Below are 23,147 nucleotides of genomic sequence, written 5' to 3'. Positions count from 1 at the left end.
TCAAGTGATATGATAAAAACCATAGAAGATTGCAGTAAATGTTAACATTATATCGCCTGTCATTTATGTTAACCCGCCCCGCTTCGCTGCGGTCACCCCGGAACGCAATAAACTTTGTTACTTAGATAATTTTTACTTTTTCGCTTTCAAGTGATATGATAAAAACCATAGTAGATTGCACTAATGTTAACATTATATCGCCTGTCATTTATGTTAACCCGCCGAGTGACACGGTCATGCGGGTTGCATATAAATACGTTTATTTTTACCTATGATGAACTAACAAAGGATTTGTACGTTATGGACACTTGAATGGTCAATTATCTCAAGACACTGGTAATTGAAAATTAAAGTGATATGATAAAAACCATCTAGGGTCCAAATCCTAATAACCCCCCAAAAATGAAAGAAATTGGTTCAGCCGTATTAGCGTGATGAGGGAACAAAGGATTTGTACGTTCTCTTTTATATATAAGATTTATTTTATTTATTTATGTCGTTTTTATTTCTATAACCCCTATTAACATTGTGTGTGTGTGTCAGTGTTGTGCGTGTTAGTGTAATAAACACATATGAGAAACAGTGTGATAAAAGCTTAGAGAATCATAGAAGAAAGAAGAAACTACAAGACAGTTAACACCAAATGAGAAGATGTTTTTTACACTGTGTTTTGTTTATCTTTTTCTTTTTAAATTTTTACTTTTCAGGGTGGTGAATGCGCTGCTTCCCAATCATTTATATTATGTATTAATCAATTATTTTCTTTCTTCTTTCAGGTTATTTTCTGCATGTAAAAGGTTAAATAAAGGAAAATAAAACAAACAAACAAAAAAAAAAAAAAAGAGAGAAATATAAGGGCATGGTTTTAAGTATTAGGTGCCATGCTGAAAAGAAATGTGCCTCACCTCAATCTGCTGAGGTTTCACAGCCGAAAAGACAGGGAGATAATAAAGAAACATCAAGTATAAGAGAGAGAATAAAGGCAAGAGGCAGTTGCGTCTGCCATAAATAAGTCCGAAAGTAATCGGCCAAGGCAGGGGGAAGTGGAGGCATAAAAAAAAAAAAATCGACTAGACTGCCTCCAGGTGGACGGACGTGCTCTAGAACCTAACAAAGACACAGCTAAATTCGCTATATTTATGGCGAAACTCAAGAAATGTTTGCTATATCCTTCATTATGATAAGATGAGAATCTAAAACCACCAACGGTTTCCCCTTCCCTTATATATGATTTGAATCAAAATTATTTTTATTTCAATGTAATTTGTCACAATGTCATAAGGGAACTGCTCAAATTATTTGTAAAGGCTTTTTCTTTGGTTTAACGTCCCATGTTTATGCTCAACTTAAGGAGACCGATGTTGACAATGAACGAAATGATGAAATGAATGAAGAGGAAATTCGAGAATTAAAAAAAAAAAAAAAAAAAACTATGCACACGTGTTCGTCCATCACGAAGCCCATTTCATGCGAACTGAGATCGAATAAGGACCCCACGCACCAGACCATAGCTCTACCACTGAGTAACTGCGGCCCCCGGTTTTCGAATTGATTTTTTTTCGAAAAACTCCCGTTTTCCCCAATTTTCACGTTTCTAGTGTATAATACAGACAAACGAGTGGAAAAGTGGCTCAATTATATATATATATATATATATATATATATATATATATAAACCGAGGTATGAACCATGATCCTTAAAGAAGCAGTAGCTGTTTGACAAAGTCTAAAATTTGCCTCAAAAAGTAGAAATCCTAAAAGGGTTAATTACCACAATGTAGCTAGTGACCCACAATAAAGCACTGCATTCTCTCCTCGGCGAAAAGAATGGTGGAACAGTAGGTCCATAGAGAGAACTATGAGAATAAAATCTTTCTCGTTGGTCTAGATGCTAGCGTGGTGTCTTTAGCGCATGGTATCCTATGTCCGAGTCCCGGTAGGACGGTATTGAAAATTGAACATATGACTGTTTCGCATTCTATCTTATAGATCTACAGCCTCGATGTTACGAAGAGATCCTAAATTTTAAAATAACTATGAGAGTCAAATCATTTGTAAAGTGCATATTTTAAAACCCCTTCCTCACCGCACTATCTCGCCTCCATGAGAACCATGCCCCGGCTATGCAGATAAAAAAAATACTTTCTCTAAATAGATATTGAATAATGCCCGTGAAAAACATTCTGCCGAACTCCGCTTCAAATTGCACTTCGTAAATTTTTCTTGTATTGTAACTATCGCCCGTTGTCTTCGCAGTCGTTCGATTCTTCCATTGCAACCCAACCATCTTGAACAAACTCATTAACATTTGTTCTAAAGATTTTTCATATAATAATCACTTCACCTAAAACCTGTTCGGCGTAAGCTCTAAACTGCGATACACAAAGCCACGTGAAACTAAATTTCGCTGATTTGCTGTTGGCCTACCGACGCTTGTACTCCTCCGCAAAATAGTTCATATGATTTGATTATTGCTTCTACTATGAAAGTCCATATAAAACTAGTATATTATTATAAATGACAAAAATATAATACGGATTATCTAATGATACTGCAATCGAGTGTGGTTAATGAAACAATAGAAATAAACACTAAGCATGGGCAGTAATTATGGCGCCAATTCAACTGTGGAGGCGTCTGAAAGATTTCTTACATGAATCCCGGTTCAGCGAGTGTTGTGGTGAAACAACAACGTAAACCTTTACTCACGCATTTAAACCTTTACGTAACAGTTTACCAGCGAAATTCATTTTTATTAAAATCTTTGGAGTCTTTTTCTTTCTTTTCTGCTGCTGCTGTAAGTATCTGGACAACACGAGACAGTATTGTCAAAATGCACGTGTATAATTTGCTCCTCCCCGTGGGGAGTGGGAGTGATACATCACTAGCCAATCGTATTTGTGACAAGCGGAAGGATACAAATATTTTTGTTTATCGGAGTTCAGAGCTTACGCTGAACAGGGAATAGTTGCTCTCAAACCAATAGTATGCCTTGCACCCTTACCCTTTCTATACACCCTTCATCAAACTCCATTAGTTCTTTCATACAGCCTTCAGTTCAGTATTCAAAGCATAATTCTGCGATATGAGACTATCGCACATATTTCCGGGTTCTATTTCTTCGCCAATGATGCATAAAATTGCACAACCCTTTTGTATTTCGATGCAACGACTAGGTTTCCAAGTGGTTTTGTATGCAACGTAGAGCTAGAAAATGGTGAACAGTCACTCAAGTAGAGGGGAAGGGCCGTCACGTCCCACGGAGCAGAGAAGTGGCTACAACTAACAAGAAGAAACGTGACAATGCGGAGGGCCAAAGAACTTCTTGCCACGAAGACACGTACTCTTGCTTCGAGGTTATTGTTTCCTACTGTTCCACCATCGCTTTCCCATTAGGTCATTCTGCTACTTCCTTCTCTCTGAGCCTTCGGTCAATTGTTGGGAAGAGAAACCAAGTGCAAGAAGGTGTGGTGTCTATGCAAGGTATGCGACATTGCACAAGTGTTCTCATTCCTTGGCTTGCACCAAAGAGCCCAAAATAAAACTGACGCAGAGTTTATTTTATCTCTTTCTCTCTCTCTATGTTCATTTCTCGTTCCCCGCTTATACCTATTCCGAAACTTCACATATCCATAGGGAACATTAATGGGATTTAAAAAGAAGAAGAAAAAAAAGAGCTTATTAACACTTTTAAATTATGTTTTTTGAAGGTAAATTATAGACTTTCTTTCAAGCGGCTGCAACATCATCCCTATTTATCCTAGGATCATGGTTCATACCTCAATTCTCTTCAGAATAGAACAGTCTTTCAAACATTAACACTCACATGTCCCTATCATGTTCTTAAAGTCGAAAATTGAGAGAAATCGGAATTTTTCAGATATTGTTTTCAAATTTAGGGCCTCACTGGACACCCCTGTGTTTACGCACAGATCTCACATTAAACTGAAAAATACTAAGGGGTGTACTAAATGTGTGTGCAAAATTTCAAGCTTCTATCTTGAATAGTAAGGGGGGGGGGGAATATTTACCATGAGTCCCACAATGCTCCAGATTAGCACAAAAAACTAGGATCTCAGGTAAAAAAAAAAAAAAATGACATCCCTATTTATCCTACGGTCAAGTTTTGTACCTCATTCTCTTCAGAATAGAACAACCTTTCAAATGGTATCATTTACATGTCTCCACTTATCTAAGGCGGGAAAATCCTTTCAAATCCCTCTTTTTTACCTTTTTGAATCCCTGGACGCTACCTGTGTTAACGCAGAGATATGAAAAATACTAATCGGTGCACTGGATGTTTGTGCAAGATTTCAATCTTCTAGGTGCAAAAGTAAGCCCCAAAAAATAAAAATGGGCCTAACAAAAATTATATTTTTTAAAGTGATTACGTCATCAGCCCATATGTCGCGATGCAGAAAGGCGTGAGACCATACGTAACATTCTACAATGCCTATATGCTTGAAAAAAAAAAAAAAAAAAGTAAAAAAGCTTTATTGGTACTTTTTGATCGAATAATGAAGACACCACTTTCTTACCTAAAACTAGGTACTAGAACGCCAAAAGATTAATAATGCCCCTAAGGAATACTGGCTCAAAAACGGACAAAGTTCGATCACAACACGAAGATTAAATTAACAAGTAATTCCGTACATCAGGAAGTACTAAGTAATCACACTAGATGGCGTTAAGTCTGTGTAATAAACAACGGGAAAGGTTTTGTACTGCCATGTAGAAACAAAAATATATGAAAATTCACTAGTAAACAATTAGTCATCTAAGTTCGAACAAAAGATGACAGATGATCGGGGTGGACTAAGTTTCTTTTGCTTTGCGATGGAGTCTGAATAGTTTTCATGAGAGCGTGATTGAATAAGGCTGATGAGTAGTAATATGGCGTGACTGAGTAAAGCTCAAGTCATGTTTTGAATCTAGATTTTCTTTAACCTGTAGTAAGTTCGTGATTGCTTCAATCTCCATCAACTCTATGTTCCATATTTTAAATGCAGGCTGTTTTTAATGGTTGGAAAGACACAATACAGTTCACCATCGAATTTCATATTACCCTTTCCGCTAAAACAGAAGTTTGTTGAAGTTTAGCACCCGTTTTCATCCCATATGCTATATGAACCTATAGTTTGAGGTGGAATCCAAACCACCGTAATGCGTTCATGATTCTCACCAAAAATCGAACCCGGATATTTAATTAGGATTAAGATACCACGTACATCCATATAACAAATTAAATATTTAGGACTTTTGACCATGAGCATATTGCTAAATTACATACTAGACATACATATTATAATAGACACTACACAAAGAGCATATTTTATATATATATATATATATATATATATATATATATATATATATATATATATATATATATATATATATATATATATATATATAGGGTGTTAAACTATACCGACAAACTGTAAGAGGCGATTCCTTACATCAAAATAAGAAAAAAAAAAAAGCTCATATGGACCTGTGGGGGAAGTGCATAGTTCCAGACCTAGGGCTGTCCAAAATCGTGATAATGCCAAATTTCACTAGGCCTATTTCGAGTTCCAGAAACTGTGTTTTATGGTCCTTATTAGCGTAAAGTACGTCATACATATGCAATCCAAAAATGCATATTTCAAGAATGTTCAATGGGTGTACAGAATATTCCATGCAGGGTGAAATTCCCAGACATGCCAACAACCGAATTTTGAGATATGATCTGACTTGATGATTGTTCCAAAGTAGGCAAACGATAAGTCTTGATAACAGTGGACACGGAATCCTTTGGCGGGATGTGGAATGTTAAGGATCGTCAGTAGCACTGTCTCTCGTACGCAGGAAAACACATGCTACAATGTTTACTTTCACGCTTATAAGTGAAGAAAACGTGAAATATACCGTGACGAAATACATCGCATCACGCGTTATTCTGAACACAAAAAATATGGAGCTGCCGGTTCCTAACACTTCCGCCTTCCCTCCGAAGCATTGGATGTCCATTGTTGTCAAGGCTTACCTCCTGCCTACTTTGGACCCTCCTTGAAATCAGGGTATATCTGAAAACTCTATTAGAGCATATCTACGAATTACACCCTGTAGAAAATACCCTGTACACTTATTGAAAATTGACGAAATATGCACATTTGGATTGTGTATGCGTGGGCTTCTTTATGTTGATAAGGACCAGCATCCACAGTTTCTGGAACTCGAAATAGGGGCTGTTGAAATTTGGCTTTTCCACGATTTTGGACAGTCCTAGCTTTGAAACTAAGCACTTTTCGTCATAGGTCCATATGAACTTTTTCTCTTATTTTGTTGTGATTAATCAGTTCTTACAGTTTGTTGGTATAGTTTATTAACACCCTGTATATATCGTCGACAGCGTCACAAACTGTCGTATCTCAGTTTTCTAAACTTTTCAGGAGAGCGATTTTTAGGTTTTTTCACAACTTTGAACAGCCATAACTCAAAATCTATTTTACCGAAAGGAGTGAAAATTTACCAAGTTATAACTTAAATCATAAGAAATCAGTGTAGAAAGTTTTATGGAGTTTGCCTGTAAAACCTTGTGGAAAATTTGGCGGGGAAAAGATACGACAGTTTGTGACGATGGTAATCCTCCCTTGTATGAAAGATACGACGCATATTTTTTTTATACTGAGAACTACATTAATAGATGAACAATCGGAATATATTGCACTTTTATTGAAAAACTTCGTGTTTATTACACAAAATAATTTAACAAATGCTTCCTGAGATTCTCTAGGGTAAAACGAAATTCCTAAGAACACACAACAAACACAATATTAAGAGCGTACTAACCATAACATACAATAATGCTATCAAGTTGTCGTTGTCATTGCCAGAATATAAAATCTTGCAAAGTAATTTGCAAATTGCATGATTTGATATTGCACTTGACAAGAATGGCTAATGTAGTAAGTTTCTGTAAAATTGAACATGTTCAGGGTTTCGAATGATTGGAGTTGGGCCGGGCACAATGATAACGAGTCCTCGTACTTCTCTGGAGCAATAATTTTTTGTCAAATCTGCAAAGTAGGAACTTCTATCTGGTGGATTCAATCTGCGTTCTTTTCAGGGAAATAGTTCTGTAAGTGTCTCTGCAAAACTCTCTTGATGGTTTAAAAAAAAAAAAAAGTGACCGAAGCGCTGCTGAAAATCACTTGGCCAAATTTTTCCACGATAAACCAGAAGTTCTATACCGATGGAATTATGAACCTATGTGAAAAATAGCAAAAGATCATAGATAATAATGATCAATATGTACTTGATTAAAATTGATTTTCAATAAAGAAATTTTTGTACCCAAAAACCGCGGAGACTTTTATATATTAGTTAAAATGTAATTATTCTTTCTTTTACGTGTTTTTAAAAAACTTGGATTAGTACTTAATACTACTGGGAAGAAACAAAAAATGCTATAATAATCTTACGAGCATATATTATTAAGAACTGCTTTAAACACTGCTTGCCGAAGATTTATTTCTGGGTAACTGTTGAGAAAACTATGAAACATTGCTCCTCTTTCCTGTACTAAACAAACAAAAAAGTCTGGAAGAGCTAGGACATGTTCAACGGGGAAAGAAGTGGGAAAAGGCGGGAGTGGACGGATGGTTTGAAAAGGAAGCGAAGAAGCGAGCAACCTGAATGTTGTGATGAATGACCGTCATTAGTGATATCGTAGGAAGCTGCGGTAATCCACTAAAACTCTGCAGTGATTTTTCATCCACATCTTCAGAACTCAATTTTCGCTAAGCAACTTTCTTTCTGGAATTAAGACTATTTTCTTTGCGTTCTACAAAATGATAGGGGGAATTTCATCAATCAGATCTAACACGGCTTCCACAGGAACTTTAAACAATTTATTTACCGAGAAATCAATTTATGAGATTATTTTCTTTTTCACCCCCCCCCCCTAATGCAACTACTTCAAATGTGCGACTCATTGAAAAAGTTAAGAGTAGTAAAAAGAGCCAATAAACTCCCTCAGTTCCCTCCAATTACTGGAATATTCAATGGAACTTCAATGACACTACAAATTATCTTATAATAATCACTAAATACATATTCTGCTAGTACTGAGAGATGACGCACCAGGGAGAAAAAAAGTTTCCATGCCTACCTTAAGACGAAGCTAAGTGAGAAGTTTTCATACTTACGTTAAGACGAAGCTAAATACCTTCGCTCACTTAAAGCTAAGTGAAAATTTTACATACTTTCGCTTACACGAAGCTAAGTGAAAACTTTCCATGCTTACGCTTACACAAAGCTAAGTGAGAAGTTTCCATGTCTATCATACGACGAAGCTAATGACGTACGGTATGCCTACGTTCAAAGCTAAATGAAAAGTTTCCAGGTCCATTTCAGATAAAGCTAAAAAGTTTCCACACCTACTCTACATAAAGACGAAACTAAATAAAAAGTTTCCAATGCTTATATTAAGACGAAACTAAGTGAAAAGTTTTTTATGTCTACGATAAGATGAAGTAGCCAAGTGAAAAGATTTCATGCTTATGTTGAAATGCAGCTATGTGTAAAGTTTGCACTGCTTATGTCGAGGCGAAATGAAAAATTTCCAATGCCTAAGCTACGACAAAGAAGTTTCCGATGTCTATTATGACGAAATTAAATGTTTCCATGCTTACGTTAAGAGACAAAACTAATAAAATTTGAAAGCGTTCCTACTTTATTCCATCCTAGCCACATGACCTGACCATCTTAGCTTCCTAAACTTAGTGACGTTAATAACGTTAGCTCTCTTCCATCTTGATTCCAAGTATTTTATTTTGATATACTTTCAGTCTACACTCTGCCCTTAAAGTACACAATTATGTTTCGCAATCATACAGCACAACAGACATAAACATAGTTTGATACACAGTATTTGAAGCTTCAAATATTCTTTTGTCTTACTTTTAACAGAATGTCTGTTCAGGGCCGTACTACAACCCAGGGGCCCAATCACATATATGTACTGCTCCCTCACCCGACAATAAATGGGAGACCACGAGTGTCACTCCGATTGAGTTTTCATTTTTTTTATCCAGGACTCCGTGATCAAGGGGTCCATCAAAATTTTAAAAATTAATGGAAACATTTTCACCATAAAAGTTTTTTTTTAAAAAAATATGACAAGAGTCACTCGTATATAATTCATGGACCCTTTTGAATATGTTGATTTAGAGCCCATCATAGACGTTTTTATGGGCCCCCTTGTATTTTCCCGCTCCAGGGCCTTCAATGGTCATAATCCGACCCTATATACTTTCTGTACGGAAAACAAGGTACTGTAAAATGAAAATTATTTAGTTTCAAGTAATAGCATCATTTGAGATTTCAATATAACTGAATATTTCAATATTAGCAAAATTATAAAGCAAAGTAGGACATCAGGAACCTTTCAAGGGTTGAATTACAAAAAATGTGAAAGATTGTTTTCTCAACATCATGGAGCTGGTAACCCTGGTCTGGAATTAGTTGAGTGTGTTGCCAGTAATCGTCCTCCGTTCCGTTACTCCGATATGCAAAGAGTGCGTGACGTGTGCCTTTTCGTACCTATACTGCTACTTACGACACGAAGCGGAGGACCCCCTAATAAATTCACCATCCAGGGCCCACCGGGAAATTTCCCGGTTTCTCGACTGGCCAGTACGGCCCTGTGTCTGATTAATATGACTAGATGTTTGTTTTAACAATATGTTTTAACTAACATATTAAAAACTTTATGTGACGTCAATATATACTCCTGAGATTATGACACTACTGACATCTCAACTTGTCAAATTTTATCAACTCATCACATTTTATTGGAAGGGAAGTTATTGAGGAGAAAGCTGGGAAAGATTATTTACGGAAATTGCATGACAACACTGATTCCCAAATTTCCCTCAAGTTACCTTTCAAAGTTACCATTGACATGTTGCATACCGTTGAAATGGCCATTCTATCACCTTTAAAATGAACTATGCCTCACCTCTGTAGAATAACTACAAGGTAAGCAATAAACATACGACCAAAAATGGTTCGCAACCTGTAGCTTTCAAACCGTTGAGAATAGGATCCATGTTTATATTACTTTCCCCCTTAGAATCACCCATACTACCACTTCCTAATGTAATGCCACTCTCTCCTGGGACACCCTATGTATAATCCGCATCTCAGGAGGTTGCAAGTCTACGGAATTCGATCTTCGCGACCCTTCCAGCTGAGTTTCTCCACCCACTCCCGGCTGTGAAGATTTTTTTCAGGGTGGCCAGTCTTATATATACAAACACACGACTAACTCTATTTCTTGAAATGGAAGGAGGGTCTTGGAGAAAACGGTGCAAAGGAAGGGCATATAGTGTTAGGTGTGTGGATTGTCCATTCTCAACATGGCACTTGACACAATCTGTTTCACATTTATCACATGGCCACTGGTTCACATTTGTAAAGAATACTCTCATTTCACGATAATTTAGAACTCGTTTTAAGTCCTCCCAGTGAACTTTTTTAAGTGTATATCCATTCGTGCTTCAAGATAAAGGATTATCTTCTCACTTATTGACAATTCATCCATAGAAAGTATCCTACAATATAGAAAAATCTAAGAATACTAACTGCAACTTTTTCGTTTCATTTGACCGAGATCCCGCCTCTATGTTGGATACCAAATGCCCAAACTCTTCCTGTTTTCCTTTTTCATATCAGGCAAATACTGGGACCGACACTTAGAAAAGCTTGAACCACTTTCTTCCTCATTTTATGTCATAAAATGTAAGCAGGTATTTAGACTTGAGATAAAAGTATACGTGCAAGATGCCAACAAAGGAAACAATGTGAAGCTTAGTCTAGTGGCAGTTTGATGTCCAACAATCGCAAGTTTCTCACCTTTCTACATATGAACTTATATATAAGAATATTAATTAATAATAATGTCCTCAGCTAAATCTATTATCCATAAAAGCATTATGACGCAATTGAAATAAATAAATGCAAAACATTTTCTAAGACACCCGCCGCCCCCCAAAAAAGTATGTCTTGATCCCGGTCGTGTGGTAAGAAAGTTCTTTAGAGAACTCTTTTTATTGCACTTATTAGACATAGCTGTCCGTCAGATCGTTGCACGGGTTTTGCTCTATCGTAAGTTCCTCTTAGTTATTTTACACTTATCCAAGGGGGTCTAGGAGGGCCGGACCCCTATAATGTTCACGGTAGGTTTGCAAATGAACTATAATATGTAGATGAACTATAATATGGTTGGATCGGGCCTCCGTAATTTCTACCGTCCCCCCCCCTACATTTTTGGTTTGGCTACCGGCCTGGCTTTTCCCTTTAGTTATGATTTAGTCTAGAGTTGAAGAACTCTTTGGTTTTATGTGAGCCGCAAACTGAAACAACATAACCTAAAAAGATGAACTGGAAAAAGTTTTCTAATTACTTTTCGTTAATAATCAACAAAGCACCACTCCATAATCGAAAAACGTAGTGTATATTATATTTAAGATAAAGAGGCATATATTTAAGATATGATAGCTGATTTTTTTTTTTTTTTTTTGCTGCGGGTGGGGTGGTTATAATGTATGTAATTGCTTGCATTGTATTCCATTCTTAATCCTTGTTTGTTCATCCTTTAAAAAGTGAGCATTTTTAAAAAGTACTCTTAATTTGTAATTTATTTCTTATATCCGAATGTTAGTAAATATATAGTTTGTACGTTAAAGGGCATATATTTAGAGTATGAATAGAAATATCATTTGATTGTTACCTTTCTGTTTCTGCTCGAGTTTTTTAATTTCTGTTTTTCACTAATCTTTAAGAATGTCTCATTCCGTTTATTACTAAATTCTACTGCTTGTTTGTATGCCTGACAAGTATTTCTATTAATATGTATATAATTTTAATCAGTGTGAAATTTGTTCAGATTCCGAGTCAAATCTGATCAAGTGCCCCTAAATTTGCCCTTATTAGCCAAGCATAACTGCAACGGAAATGGATAATTTTGGATCAAATCGCTCACGTTGGTAAGTTGTTGGATAGTTGTTTCATAACCGTAATTACGAGTATCTCGATACGATACTAAAAAAGAAAGGAAGTTATATTTTGAGTAACCATTGACAATTAGTTATTGAAATTTTGTTAACAAAACTAAAACTACTTTTTAAAAAAATGTTTGGAAAAACTTCCTTTAAAAACTGTAGGCAGCTGTTGCACCGACAAGATAAACATTTGTTGACAATTTTCTGTTTTGACCAATCAAGAACAAACATTTGCATTCATGTTTCAACTACATACTATATGTATTCCAGTAACTACCCTTCAGTTTTGTATAAATTATCCCGATTTGCATTTCCATCATAAATGTTCGTAAGTGCTGTAAGAAAATTTTGGGAACTGTAAACCATGATGATATTCTTCTTCAGGGAGAAAGCTACGAAATTAACAAACGGGTAATCACCAAGAAGGACAGTAATCACAGATCCTGTCAAATTTTTAAGTTTAAAACTACTTTAAACCAAAATATGAGATAATAATAATAATAATAATAATAATAATAATAATAATAATAATAATAATAATAATAATAATAATAAAGTTGTTCGAGTCGATAATGAATGCTAGCTGCAAGAAGTATAAATTCAATGGTGATGCGAGGTAAATTGATTTATAATTTTATTTTCTGACTATGGAAGTATCGAGACTGAAAAAAGTGTCAAATAATTTGTATTTATTTTTTCAAACAATCTCTCCAGACTCTCCCTGTACTCTAATAAATTAAACTAGCGAAATGAGTAGCATATTTAATCTCAAATACAATATATTCATTGATGTTTTTCAAACACTTTTTTTTTCTCCTTCATTTTAAAAACTAACAGGAAGACGGAATTTCTCTGCTCTTTAACTGCTGGCTAGCCATGTGTCAGGTGTCACTGAAGCTTGATTTATAGCATCTCCTCCCTCCAAATGATCAGAAGGGAACATTTCTTTGGATTTCTACACAAACATGGCATTCACCATATACCTGGCAACTCTGAAAAAAGTTTGCTTTTGGAGAATAATAAACTATCGTAAAACTTTTCAGAGGGCAACAACTATACCCTCTGCTCCCCGCTTCCTCACCCCGCACTTGTATTCTCCTCTGAAGGGGACAGTACATTGCAGATATAAATATTATTCTTTTATCGTCACCGTAGTCAAACAAAACATAATAGAACGTTGGAAGTCTGGAGAAAACCCTTTCGAACGTTATGAAATCTGCAAAACCAACAAGGCGAGTTATCATTGAACCATTGCGTGTCCTAAACGAGTGCTTATTTAAGGAAAAGTGGCTCACGGGTTCACAAAATTAGTATACTACCTATATTGGGAGTTTCGGTTAGTAAGAGCGAACAACAAAGGCTTATTTCGTGAAAATGCAATCTCAACGGACAAAATAACCGTTCTTTAGCTTGGAACTACTTTCTAACGGGAAAGACGAACAACTTTAACAATCTGTACACAAAGGCAGGAGGCTGGTGGCCAGAAAGTAGTTCGGTATTACTACTTAAGTATCTCAAGTGCAACTTCTGAGCGTTCAGACTGTATGTAAAAAATTTTTCACGTTTACCGTACTACCAGGAACGCATATATTTTAATCACTCTCGACTCTAGCCATAGGAGTTAAATACATGGTTCTGATTGGTTGGAGTTATCAATTTCTCTCCACGTAGCTTCGAATAGGACAAATCAAACACTAGGCCTCGTAGCCGAGCATGCGTGCTAGCGAGCGAGCTAGTGATGAAAATCTCAATTGGTGTGGGTTCAAACCCGGTCCAAGGATTTCTTTTTCATTTTCATAACACTTTTATCATTAAAATAAAATGACAATAATACTCACACGTAATACATAATGCATAGATTGTGTTTTCCCCCCCACCATTTACCTAGAGATTTCTCAAAGTCTTTATAAACAATAACCTTAAAAATCAACAAGAGTAAGAAATGGTGGTCTCGGGAAGCGAGGGGTTGTACGTGGTTGTAGGAAGTAGTGGGGAGGTAGAGAGGGTAAGTGTCGGAGGCACTAACAGGGGGAAACTTAGACATATGCTTCCTTGCCTTTCTTGGGATGTAGTTACATTTACATTGAAGTTACACCATCCGGCGTAATGTCACGTGGTAATTAGTCTACTTTGCACACACAACTTAATTGATAAAAAAAGTTATTTACTTACGTTACGAAACATAGCTGAGCGAGCGAAGGGAGTTAGAAGCCCCACAAGGCTCGTTTTATTTCACCTTTGCCCCCATGATAATACCACGTGATATTACGTCACAATTGGCTCGTGCAACTTCGCTTAATACGTGTACTAAGGAAGCGGGCGAAGAGAATTCCAACCAATCAGAAACGTGTATTTAGTTCCTATGGCTAGGATCGAGTGCGAAAAGAAAAAATATACACCCGGAATACCTCATAGTATTAAGAAACGTGAACTTCAATAATCTTTCTTTCGTCTCCAAAACAACATTCACGATACGCCACTAATCTTCGCTATTTTTTTTTAAAAGGCAAAATCGAATAAATGTGTGCCAAGTTTATTTGTTATATTATAATTTTTAGTTTCTATCTAGCATATTTAATTAATTCCAATGCTACTTTGCAAATGACTTGGTTTTATACGCGTTAATAACACATCATCTCATTATAAAAGTTTAATATTGACTTTGAACTTCATTATCTAGATGGAACTGACGAAAAGAACAATCCTCGCTAATGCGAAGCATTTAAAACGATGGTAAACATTCGCAACTGCAATGTAAATACAAGTGCGAGCTATATCTTTCCGTATTATTTCAGCCCAGTTTACACAACGGGAAAGGCAAGGTCAAATATTTAACATTTACTACGAAGCAAATGATAAAAGTCATATTTCAGTTATTAGAAGGGGGGAAATATTAGGGGAATTTGAAGTATTCCTACATATCCAATACAAAGATAATTGATATTTGACAGGATTAGTGTCTACTGTCCTAAATTTTACAGTTCTCGACATGTGTGAGGAATTAATTCATTTTTACTCGGGAAGCTTCCGATGCCGAACCAACCTAACCAAAATAAGTTTTTGTTACGTCATGTACAGCAAATATCGAGAGGAAGTGGTAGCAAGCACCAAAGAAAGTTCTTCCCAATCGTTTTTGATTGACGACACTTTTCCCGGATACCTATGACATCGCGACGCAGATTAGGTTAGAATCCGGAACGTCATTTGGCGAGGGCAGAGGGGCGATTGTAATAACCTCCCATCAGTTCTCTTCTAGGCCAGACTTCTTTGGACTTTGTTCCATATGTCGCATTCCTAGTTTTGTTTCAGGGCAACACTACATCCAATATAGTTAGGAGCCAACAATCTTTACTCCGCGGTCAAAAGGACCCAGGACAACCAAAAGAATATCCAATAATCACTGTCAGATCAAAATAATTAAAAAAAAAAATGGAAATCCGGCCCAAAAACCAAATCGGAGTTTTCTCAAATCTTTGCCAAGTCACAACAGAAAATCAGACAGACTTCATCCGAGGCATAATCACTCCCTTGTGATAAGATTACTAATCAATTCGATCATTCGCATCAGGAGCTTTACGGAGAGGTTGACGAGCCTCCCAAAACCTGGAGAACCAGTGGCTATTGCAATTCCGAAGAACTGAGCGATGGATTCGCCACATTTCTGACGCTGGATGAGTCAAACAAGACGTAGTTCCGCCGGTATTTCTGGCACCACTTGTTTCCTACCGGTGAATTACCACGAAATGTAAGATCACTTACACTGATCACTTGGCAATGTTCAAAAATTAAACAGAAAAACGTACGACTTTGGCTTAAATTTCTAAAAGAAAATTCACAGAATAAATGAATGGAAGAAACTAGTAAAATAACGTATCAGCATAAAATTAAGTATAACAATCTAAATGATGGCGTATGCTTTCTTCACGATGATCGTGGGGAACAGACTTTCGAGTAGACCAAGAAGGTGGAGGAAACATCCCCAAAGTACTGTTTTTGAGAGGAATAATAAATTGGACTGCCTCAGTCAGTGGCATACGAAAGTAGGGTTTCGGGTTGTAACCCCTCCCTTCACCAAGATATTACGGAAGAATAACATTTCTAATATATTAAGATAGAAAACAAAAATCATGTTATGTCCTGAGCGGATGTCAGATTGAGAGCTTGAACCCCTCTCGATAAAATTCTACGTACGCCACTACTCTCAGTACAGATTAGCATTCAACTTGAATTTTTTTGTTTCTATGGTAATTAACTTTCTGGTTGCTTTATCTGTTGAGTACTACATGTTTGGTCCTCGCAGTGCCTTTGCGCATTATATGCACATCGTCCTCAACATATTGTCACTGTTTTAATTCAAAAGCGCGGTGCTACCGATCGTAACGTATTTCAATTTTATGACGCAAAATTTACATTATTTTTGACGCAAGAACAAATACTACCGCGCACTGATAATTCAGAATATACTGAGACACACAATCAATTTAACTTACCTGTTTTGTCTGTTATACGCAGCCACGTGGTCAACTACTGGACTTGGTGTAGCCATGATTGGAGCGTCGAGTTCGTCGGCAATGGACGATTCAGGCGAAGACAAATGTAAGGGTTTTTCAGACTCAAAAAAGGTCACCCGGACCCTCGACGGATTCTTCCCCAACGATCCCTGATCGGACCTGAAAATAAAAAAAAAAATAATCGTAGAGGTAACTAAAAGAAATAATAATAATTCTATAGAAAATACTAAGTCAAATGGAAAGGGAAGCTCAGATATGCATATTGGAATAACTATTGAAACAGTTTTAAGCTATTGGAGTAGCTATTAAAACTTTTTTTTTTTTTTTTTTTTTTGTAACTGGAATTATTATTATTAGATCAGCGGTTTTCAGTTACTGGAGTAACTACTGGAAAAACTGAATTTCAGTCACAGAAATAACTACTATCTTCCATTATGGATATACCTAGGGATACACATGATAAAAGCTCGTCTTTTATTATTATTATTATTATTATTATGAATTATATTTCTGAGCATTCGCCCTCTCGGTACATTTCCCGGGGATGTAGGAAGCAAGGAAGCGTCCTGGGACCTCTCATGACAGGTACTATTCCGACAAGGAATTTCATGTTAACAATGAGGAAAACTGAGGAAAATCTTCACTTAGGATGGCTGGCTCAAAAAAGGTTTGCACATCTTCGACCAAATGTCCCCACTGAGAATGGAACACGGGATCGCTCGCACCAAAGGAAAGCGTGTTAGCAACTACGCTATACGGGCTACATGATGTCTTAATCTCGAAAAATGTGTCTTGAAAATTATCATGAAAATTCTGTCCCGTCTGGTCCTCAATCATAATTGGAGTAACTAGTTTTCCGTTACTGGAATACCTGGTCTTCAGTTATGGAACAACAGTGTTCTGTTACTGGAACAGCGGTTTTCCGTTAATCAAAAAAAAAAAAAAACTATCTGAACAACTGTTTTCTGCTTTTGGGAGTAACTATTCCAATAGGTGGTTCGCGTTATTGAAACTACTGTTCGATGTTGTAGTAACATTTACAAGCCTTTGAATTTGGAATACTATTATAGAAACAGAGCCCTCGTATATATATATGCGAGGGAGCCGATATAAACTGGCAAGTAATATCTACGTTCCTTTGAGAATCCCTCACACATATCTTGCGGAGGTTTGAAGCATACGTTTTTCAGTTGAGCAGATATAACACACACAACTAAATTTCAGGACAAAATACTATAGTTAATTTGTGTTGTATGGCACTTACAAGTTGAAACGCTGTTCGAGGTAGCTTTGTCATAAAAACTTTTCATCGTCTCCTAACAGTAGCCATAAAATTTAGTACACCTCTATGTTTATCATATAGATTCAGAGATAATTGAATGCACCAAGAAAATTTCCTTCGTATTTTCATTTTCAATCTTCGATAAATTAACAGCGTCAATGCTAAACGGTACTTAATTTAGCCCAGTAGCGTAATTTCAGATTTCGCCAAGGCGGGCAAGGTTGTCCACTGCCATAAGACTTTCGCGTTTTTTAAAAATATTATTATTATACAGTCTGGGAGGGGGTAACTGCCTCCCCCTGCCCTTCTCAAATGACCTCCTCATTCAGCAGTGAGTGAGAAGTGCCACCTGCTTGTCGACACGGCACACACGCGACTCCTAGGCCGCACTTTGCCGCCCAATGGCCACGTCATATGAGACAAATCGAATTTGCCACGCCAGCGCGGCGTTTTACAGCCCGTGTGTAATCACGCTTAGAACATATATATCTATAAGAAAAATATGAACATCCCCGCTATGGTAAAAAGATTTTTTTTCCACACAATGTGAAGAGAGAAAATGTCCCATATAGTGTTGACAAAAGTTATAAGTATTTACGGATGTCTACCATCGAAAAGTAATATATAAATTTACGCAGGAGAAACTAACACCGGCCATACACTGACGTATTTTTCAGTCGTAGCCATAAAATTTCATGCGCTAGTCTTGTTAGCAGCTGTCAATACGTTAGTGTATGGGACCTGGCGTACGTTTACGTACCGAATTTTTATACGCTTGAAAAGTCTGGCTGCTTTTAACTTCGAGCGTAAATACGGCGCGTAAAAACGGCTCAGATGAAAGGATTTTCGAGCAGCAGGTGGTCTCTTGGCCTTTCCACGGCCTTCTCCCGGGTCTGGTCTTATTGTTTTCAGAAGAGAAAACCTGTTCTTGTGTTGTCCTCGCGAATCGTTGCTGAGGTTTGCTGGTAGACTCACCAGAAATCATCATTCCAATCTAGTTTCAGTCTTTCCATAGAATATACGATTTTGGCTAAACTAATATTTCCTATTGCACAAAACGAGACATTATTTCCTAATTAAAATTCATAATTAATTTTGAGTGCACAGAGAAAAAGGCATTTAAATCCAATACTTCCTAATCTGAATTCGCAAATTATGAGAGCTCCTCCGTGGCTATACTGTCAGCGTACGCGTCCTCGGTGCGGGGCGCCCTGTTCGATTCTAGGCGGGAGCTCATGCGGTTCGGGTTCTACTCCTCATATAGGCTCGTTAAACTTATCGAACCTGATGCCTTTCGACTAGGAATTTAAGATTTAATTTAATATTTGGACATTAGATTTTTTTTCACACAGGTAAAGGCGCATATAAAGATGAAGTCACACCTTCAGAGTTATCCACGTTGTGATACTAAACTGAAACCTTTGAGTTTAACTTCCCACGATTATGCCCTTTAGACTAAAGGATACAATAATTAAGGCAAGTGAATGATGATGAGAGAATTGGTGGAATGAAATGTGGGAGGAAACGAGAGTACCCTGAGAAAACCCACGGACATGATGTTGCCCACACAAACTTATTTGCACGGGGATTGAACCAGGGACACCACGCACCAGAGATAAGTGCTTTAGCACTTAGTCGCTCTGGCCCTCTGTTGTGATATTTTAAAGAAAAGTATGACTGCCAATAGCATTTGACTAATTCTTGCCGAATTGAAAATTATCTATAAATCATATGTTGCTCCCACTATTGAGTACTTTTCTCCTATCTGGTCTATGGCCTGCCCTACTCATTTAAAAAATTAAATTCCGTAATTAATTTCTTTTTAGCCATTGTATCCTACTGAGTACCTCACCTCCGAACACTTCCAAAAAATAACGTTTTAAAATCCCTCAATATCAAACCTCCCCTAGTGAGAAACAAAATTTCTGACCTAATATTTTTGCAAAAAATTGTAAATGGCCGCATATCATATGAACAATTGTTAAGTCAGATCAATTTTCGCGTACCCGCTAGAACAACACGGTCTAGTGATTTCTTTTACACTCGAGCGGTGAGAGTTAATATTGTCCAAAGGTCCCTTCTAAACAAAATTATCAGTACCTATAATCAGTTACCAGAAACTGTAGACGTTTTTTCAAGTGAGTATACTTTCAGATCATCTATAAATAAGCTATTTTTGTAATATCGCTGTTGTCTTGTACCATCTTGACCTCAAATTGTTAAAATGTTTTAGAGTAAAATGGCCTAGTGCTGTATCTGAAACCTGTTATAAATAAATAAATAAATAAATGATGCCACGCTATTTACAAAAACGAAAACGTTCTAGTACCATTCTCTGAGCCCAAACTCTTGGACCTTCCAAGTTAACAGAGTCATTTGAAAAGAGTGGCCTTTTTTTTTTAGGAGCTATTAAAAGAATTATATTATATTTCAAATCTGAGTAAACATTGGCAAATTGTTGTTGGATATATGTGAAGAGAACAAATTTCTATAAAGGAAGAAAAACATATAAATATTTCTGGATGTTTCCTTTAAATATAGCCTTATGAAGCTATTAAAAAGTGAAACATGGATGGTGAACGCCAACTTTTCAATGGCTCAAAAAAAAAAAAAAAAAAAAAAAAAAAGTATATGTTATTTGAGGAGAGACTTCCTTTACTAGGTATACGCCCTAATGTAGACCAAGACACAAAATTCATATTAAGAACTGTTTCGTGCGGTGGTGCATCAGTGCAGTGAATTTAGTGAATATCCGGACCTGTAACTATGGTAATGGATTTTGATATAGCGTAAATGCTGGCTGTAAATGCAACTTTTGGAGATTCAACTCGTTTATAGAGTTACTTTTTTCATCTGACTCAGTCAACATGGAGGAAGGTCCAAGAGCTTGGACTCTTAGAACGGTACAAGAGCAATGAAAATTTTCGTCTATTTTGCGAGAATATAAACAGATTTGCATTTCTTCCAATAGCAGATGTGCATCAATTAATACAAGTGACTTCGGAGGAAGAGCTGGGACTTCTGGACTATTTTGATAGCACCTACGTGTCAAATACGAACCGCCGTATTAAAGCTCGGTCTGGGAATATTTGTTTGCGTAATGTGCCCGTCTATATTAGGGATGGCCAAAAATTTTCGGATCCGGATCTTGCCGGATGCGGACCTAGATAAGGATCTCTGATCCGAATCTCAGATCCGGATCCGAAATTCGGATCTCGGATTTGGATCCGAAATTCGATTCTCGGATCTGGGTCCGGATCTCGGATCTGGATCCGAAATTCGGATCTCGGACCTGGATCTGGATCTCGGATCTTGATACGAAATTCGAATCTCGGATCTGGATCCGAAATTCGAATCTCAGATCTTGATTCGTATCCAAACCTACATCTGAAATTGTGATGATAAAATTGAATATCTAAAATTCGTCAAAACTTTTTTCGGATTCACTAATATAGTAGGTTGCTGTGCTTTTAAATGTTTCCTTAACACGTTTGTGCTACCTTTGTTCTTTATTTTATTTTAACCTTGCAATATTTACATGTTGCACTTTCTGTCGAAGTCGCTTTAGTAAAATGTTTCCAAGTTTGACTTCTGCCCATTTCAGAGTATATTGAACTGTCTGAAAACTGATGTAAATGGTAACAAATTCTTCTGTTTAGTTCCTCTTCAAAACTTAATGTTAGCTTCACATTGAAAATATTTATTTTATTCTTTAGAAAATAAACTTTCTTATTTTCTCATATACAAATGAAATATCTTTTAGATAAGGCCCTTCTAATCGCAGGAATACTAGACAAAACCAACTCTTTATTAATAGTAGTTTCTGACTTACTAGAGTCCAACCATCAACAAATGTAATAATGAATATCACTTCGAAGGTATATACAACAAAAAATATAGACTGGTTGGCGTGGAACAACAGTAGACTTTTAAACATACACACGAGAAATTCAGGAGAGTGATATGGTTGTGTTCGTTGTATGACTTTAATACCTAACTCATGTTTGCCCTTCTGAGGTCGGGAGTTTGTCGGAGTAAATATAAAAGAGATTTCTTTTATTTTTTTCTTCACCCTCCAGGTTTCTTTAATCATATATTGCAGGACGTAACCAAAACATATCCATGCATCGTATCATTGAAGCGTTTTGTGTTTTGTGTATTAAAGTGTTCAAAAATATTTAATATATTCGCATTTGTTCATGTGATCTCAGGTTCAGTTCCTGGTGCGAACATACAAGAAAATTTGAAAGCTGAAACAATATGAAAATAGTATATAAAAGTCAGGAAATTGATATTAAAACTTTAGCTATCTATTGGGACTTCTAGGCTGTAGTTAAATTAACCCACACGTTTCGTGAAGATATATTACGTCGTTATTGTTTATTTACTATAAGCTACTAGATACATCCAAAGAGACCACTTTATACTGTAGTAATCAACAGATGCAAACAACATTGGAAAAGGAATGGAAGGTCTCCAGAGCCTTAGATCAAGGTACTAACCTAGCATTTGCCCAGTATAACTGAGGAACAACCCTGGAAAATTCTCAGTCAGGATGGCTGGTCTCCGAATTCGAACCCGGTATTAACCAATTGCGAAGCAAGAATCCTAACAAGTAGCCTGAACTCGCTCCGTATTATTATTATTATTTAATTAACGTAATGTTTTAAAATTAGTGCAAATTAAACCCTACTCTCTTTATTGCTGATGTTATAGTTAATAAGCCTACATGAGACATCAGTCCCCCATCAAGAAAGAATACTAAAACTGGAATTCAGGAAGCGGGGGTGAAGAGATTAATGAGGATGAGGAAACTATGTACGATGCAAAAACTGAGTAATTATGACTTCATCACAGATATATTCACTTACATACGTCAATTAATATTTCTCTGATACAGGGCACTCTTACTTTCTATAGTGGCAGAAAAATGGCCCGCTTTTGTAAATGAACACACTAAGCACGTGCGTATAGGCGCAATGTCCGTGCAAAGAAACATAGGTTAAACTAGAAAAAAAATAGGGAAATTGAGGGGGAAATGATAAACCGCCCTTCAACTTAAAAAAAAAGGCTAAAAATAACTAAACTTAGAGCTACGAAAGACGCGAGGCGAATTTTATTGAAAAGATTGTTTTTCATTAGTGATTAGTTGTGCTAACTATGAACATGAATTATAAAGAAAACAAGTAGCTAGCTCTGAGCTTCGCAAACTAGTTGAAAAGAAAATACTGGATAAAATTTAATAATAAAGAAGGCATTTATGATAAAGGAAACTAAATTCTTGGCACGACAGTGCTTTGGTTC

The 23,147-nt window shown here is 36.6% G+C and overlaps 1 protein-coding gene across 1 annotated transcript in view; it reads right to left on the bottom strand.

Annotated features, from left to right (window-relative positions):
* Window positions 1-23,147, bottom strand: part of LOC145690015 (uncharacterized) — a 486,481-nt gene that overhangs the window by 140,667 nt on the left and 322,667 nt on the right. The window contains exon 3 of the mRNA XM_081764495.1: window positions 16,541-16,720. Within this exon, the coding sequence (XP_081620621.1) occupies window positions 16,541-16,720 (180 nt within the window). The remainder of the gene's footprint in view (window positions 1-16,540; window positions 16,721-23,147) is intronic.

Source organism: Thermobia domestica, chromosome 7 (genome assembly GCF_964235325.1).
Source record: "Thermobia domestica chromosome 7, izTheDome1.hap1.1, whole genome shotgun sequence".
NCBI classification, from domain to species: Eukaryota; Metazoa; Arthropoda; class Insecta; order Zygentoma; family Lepismatidae; genus Thermobia; species Thermobia domestica.
Note: the sequence above shows the minus strand (reverse complement) of the source record. Positions and strands in the feature narration are given on the sequence as shown.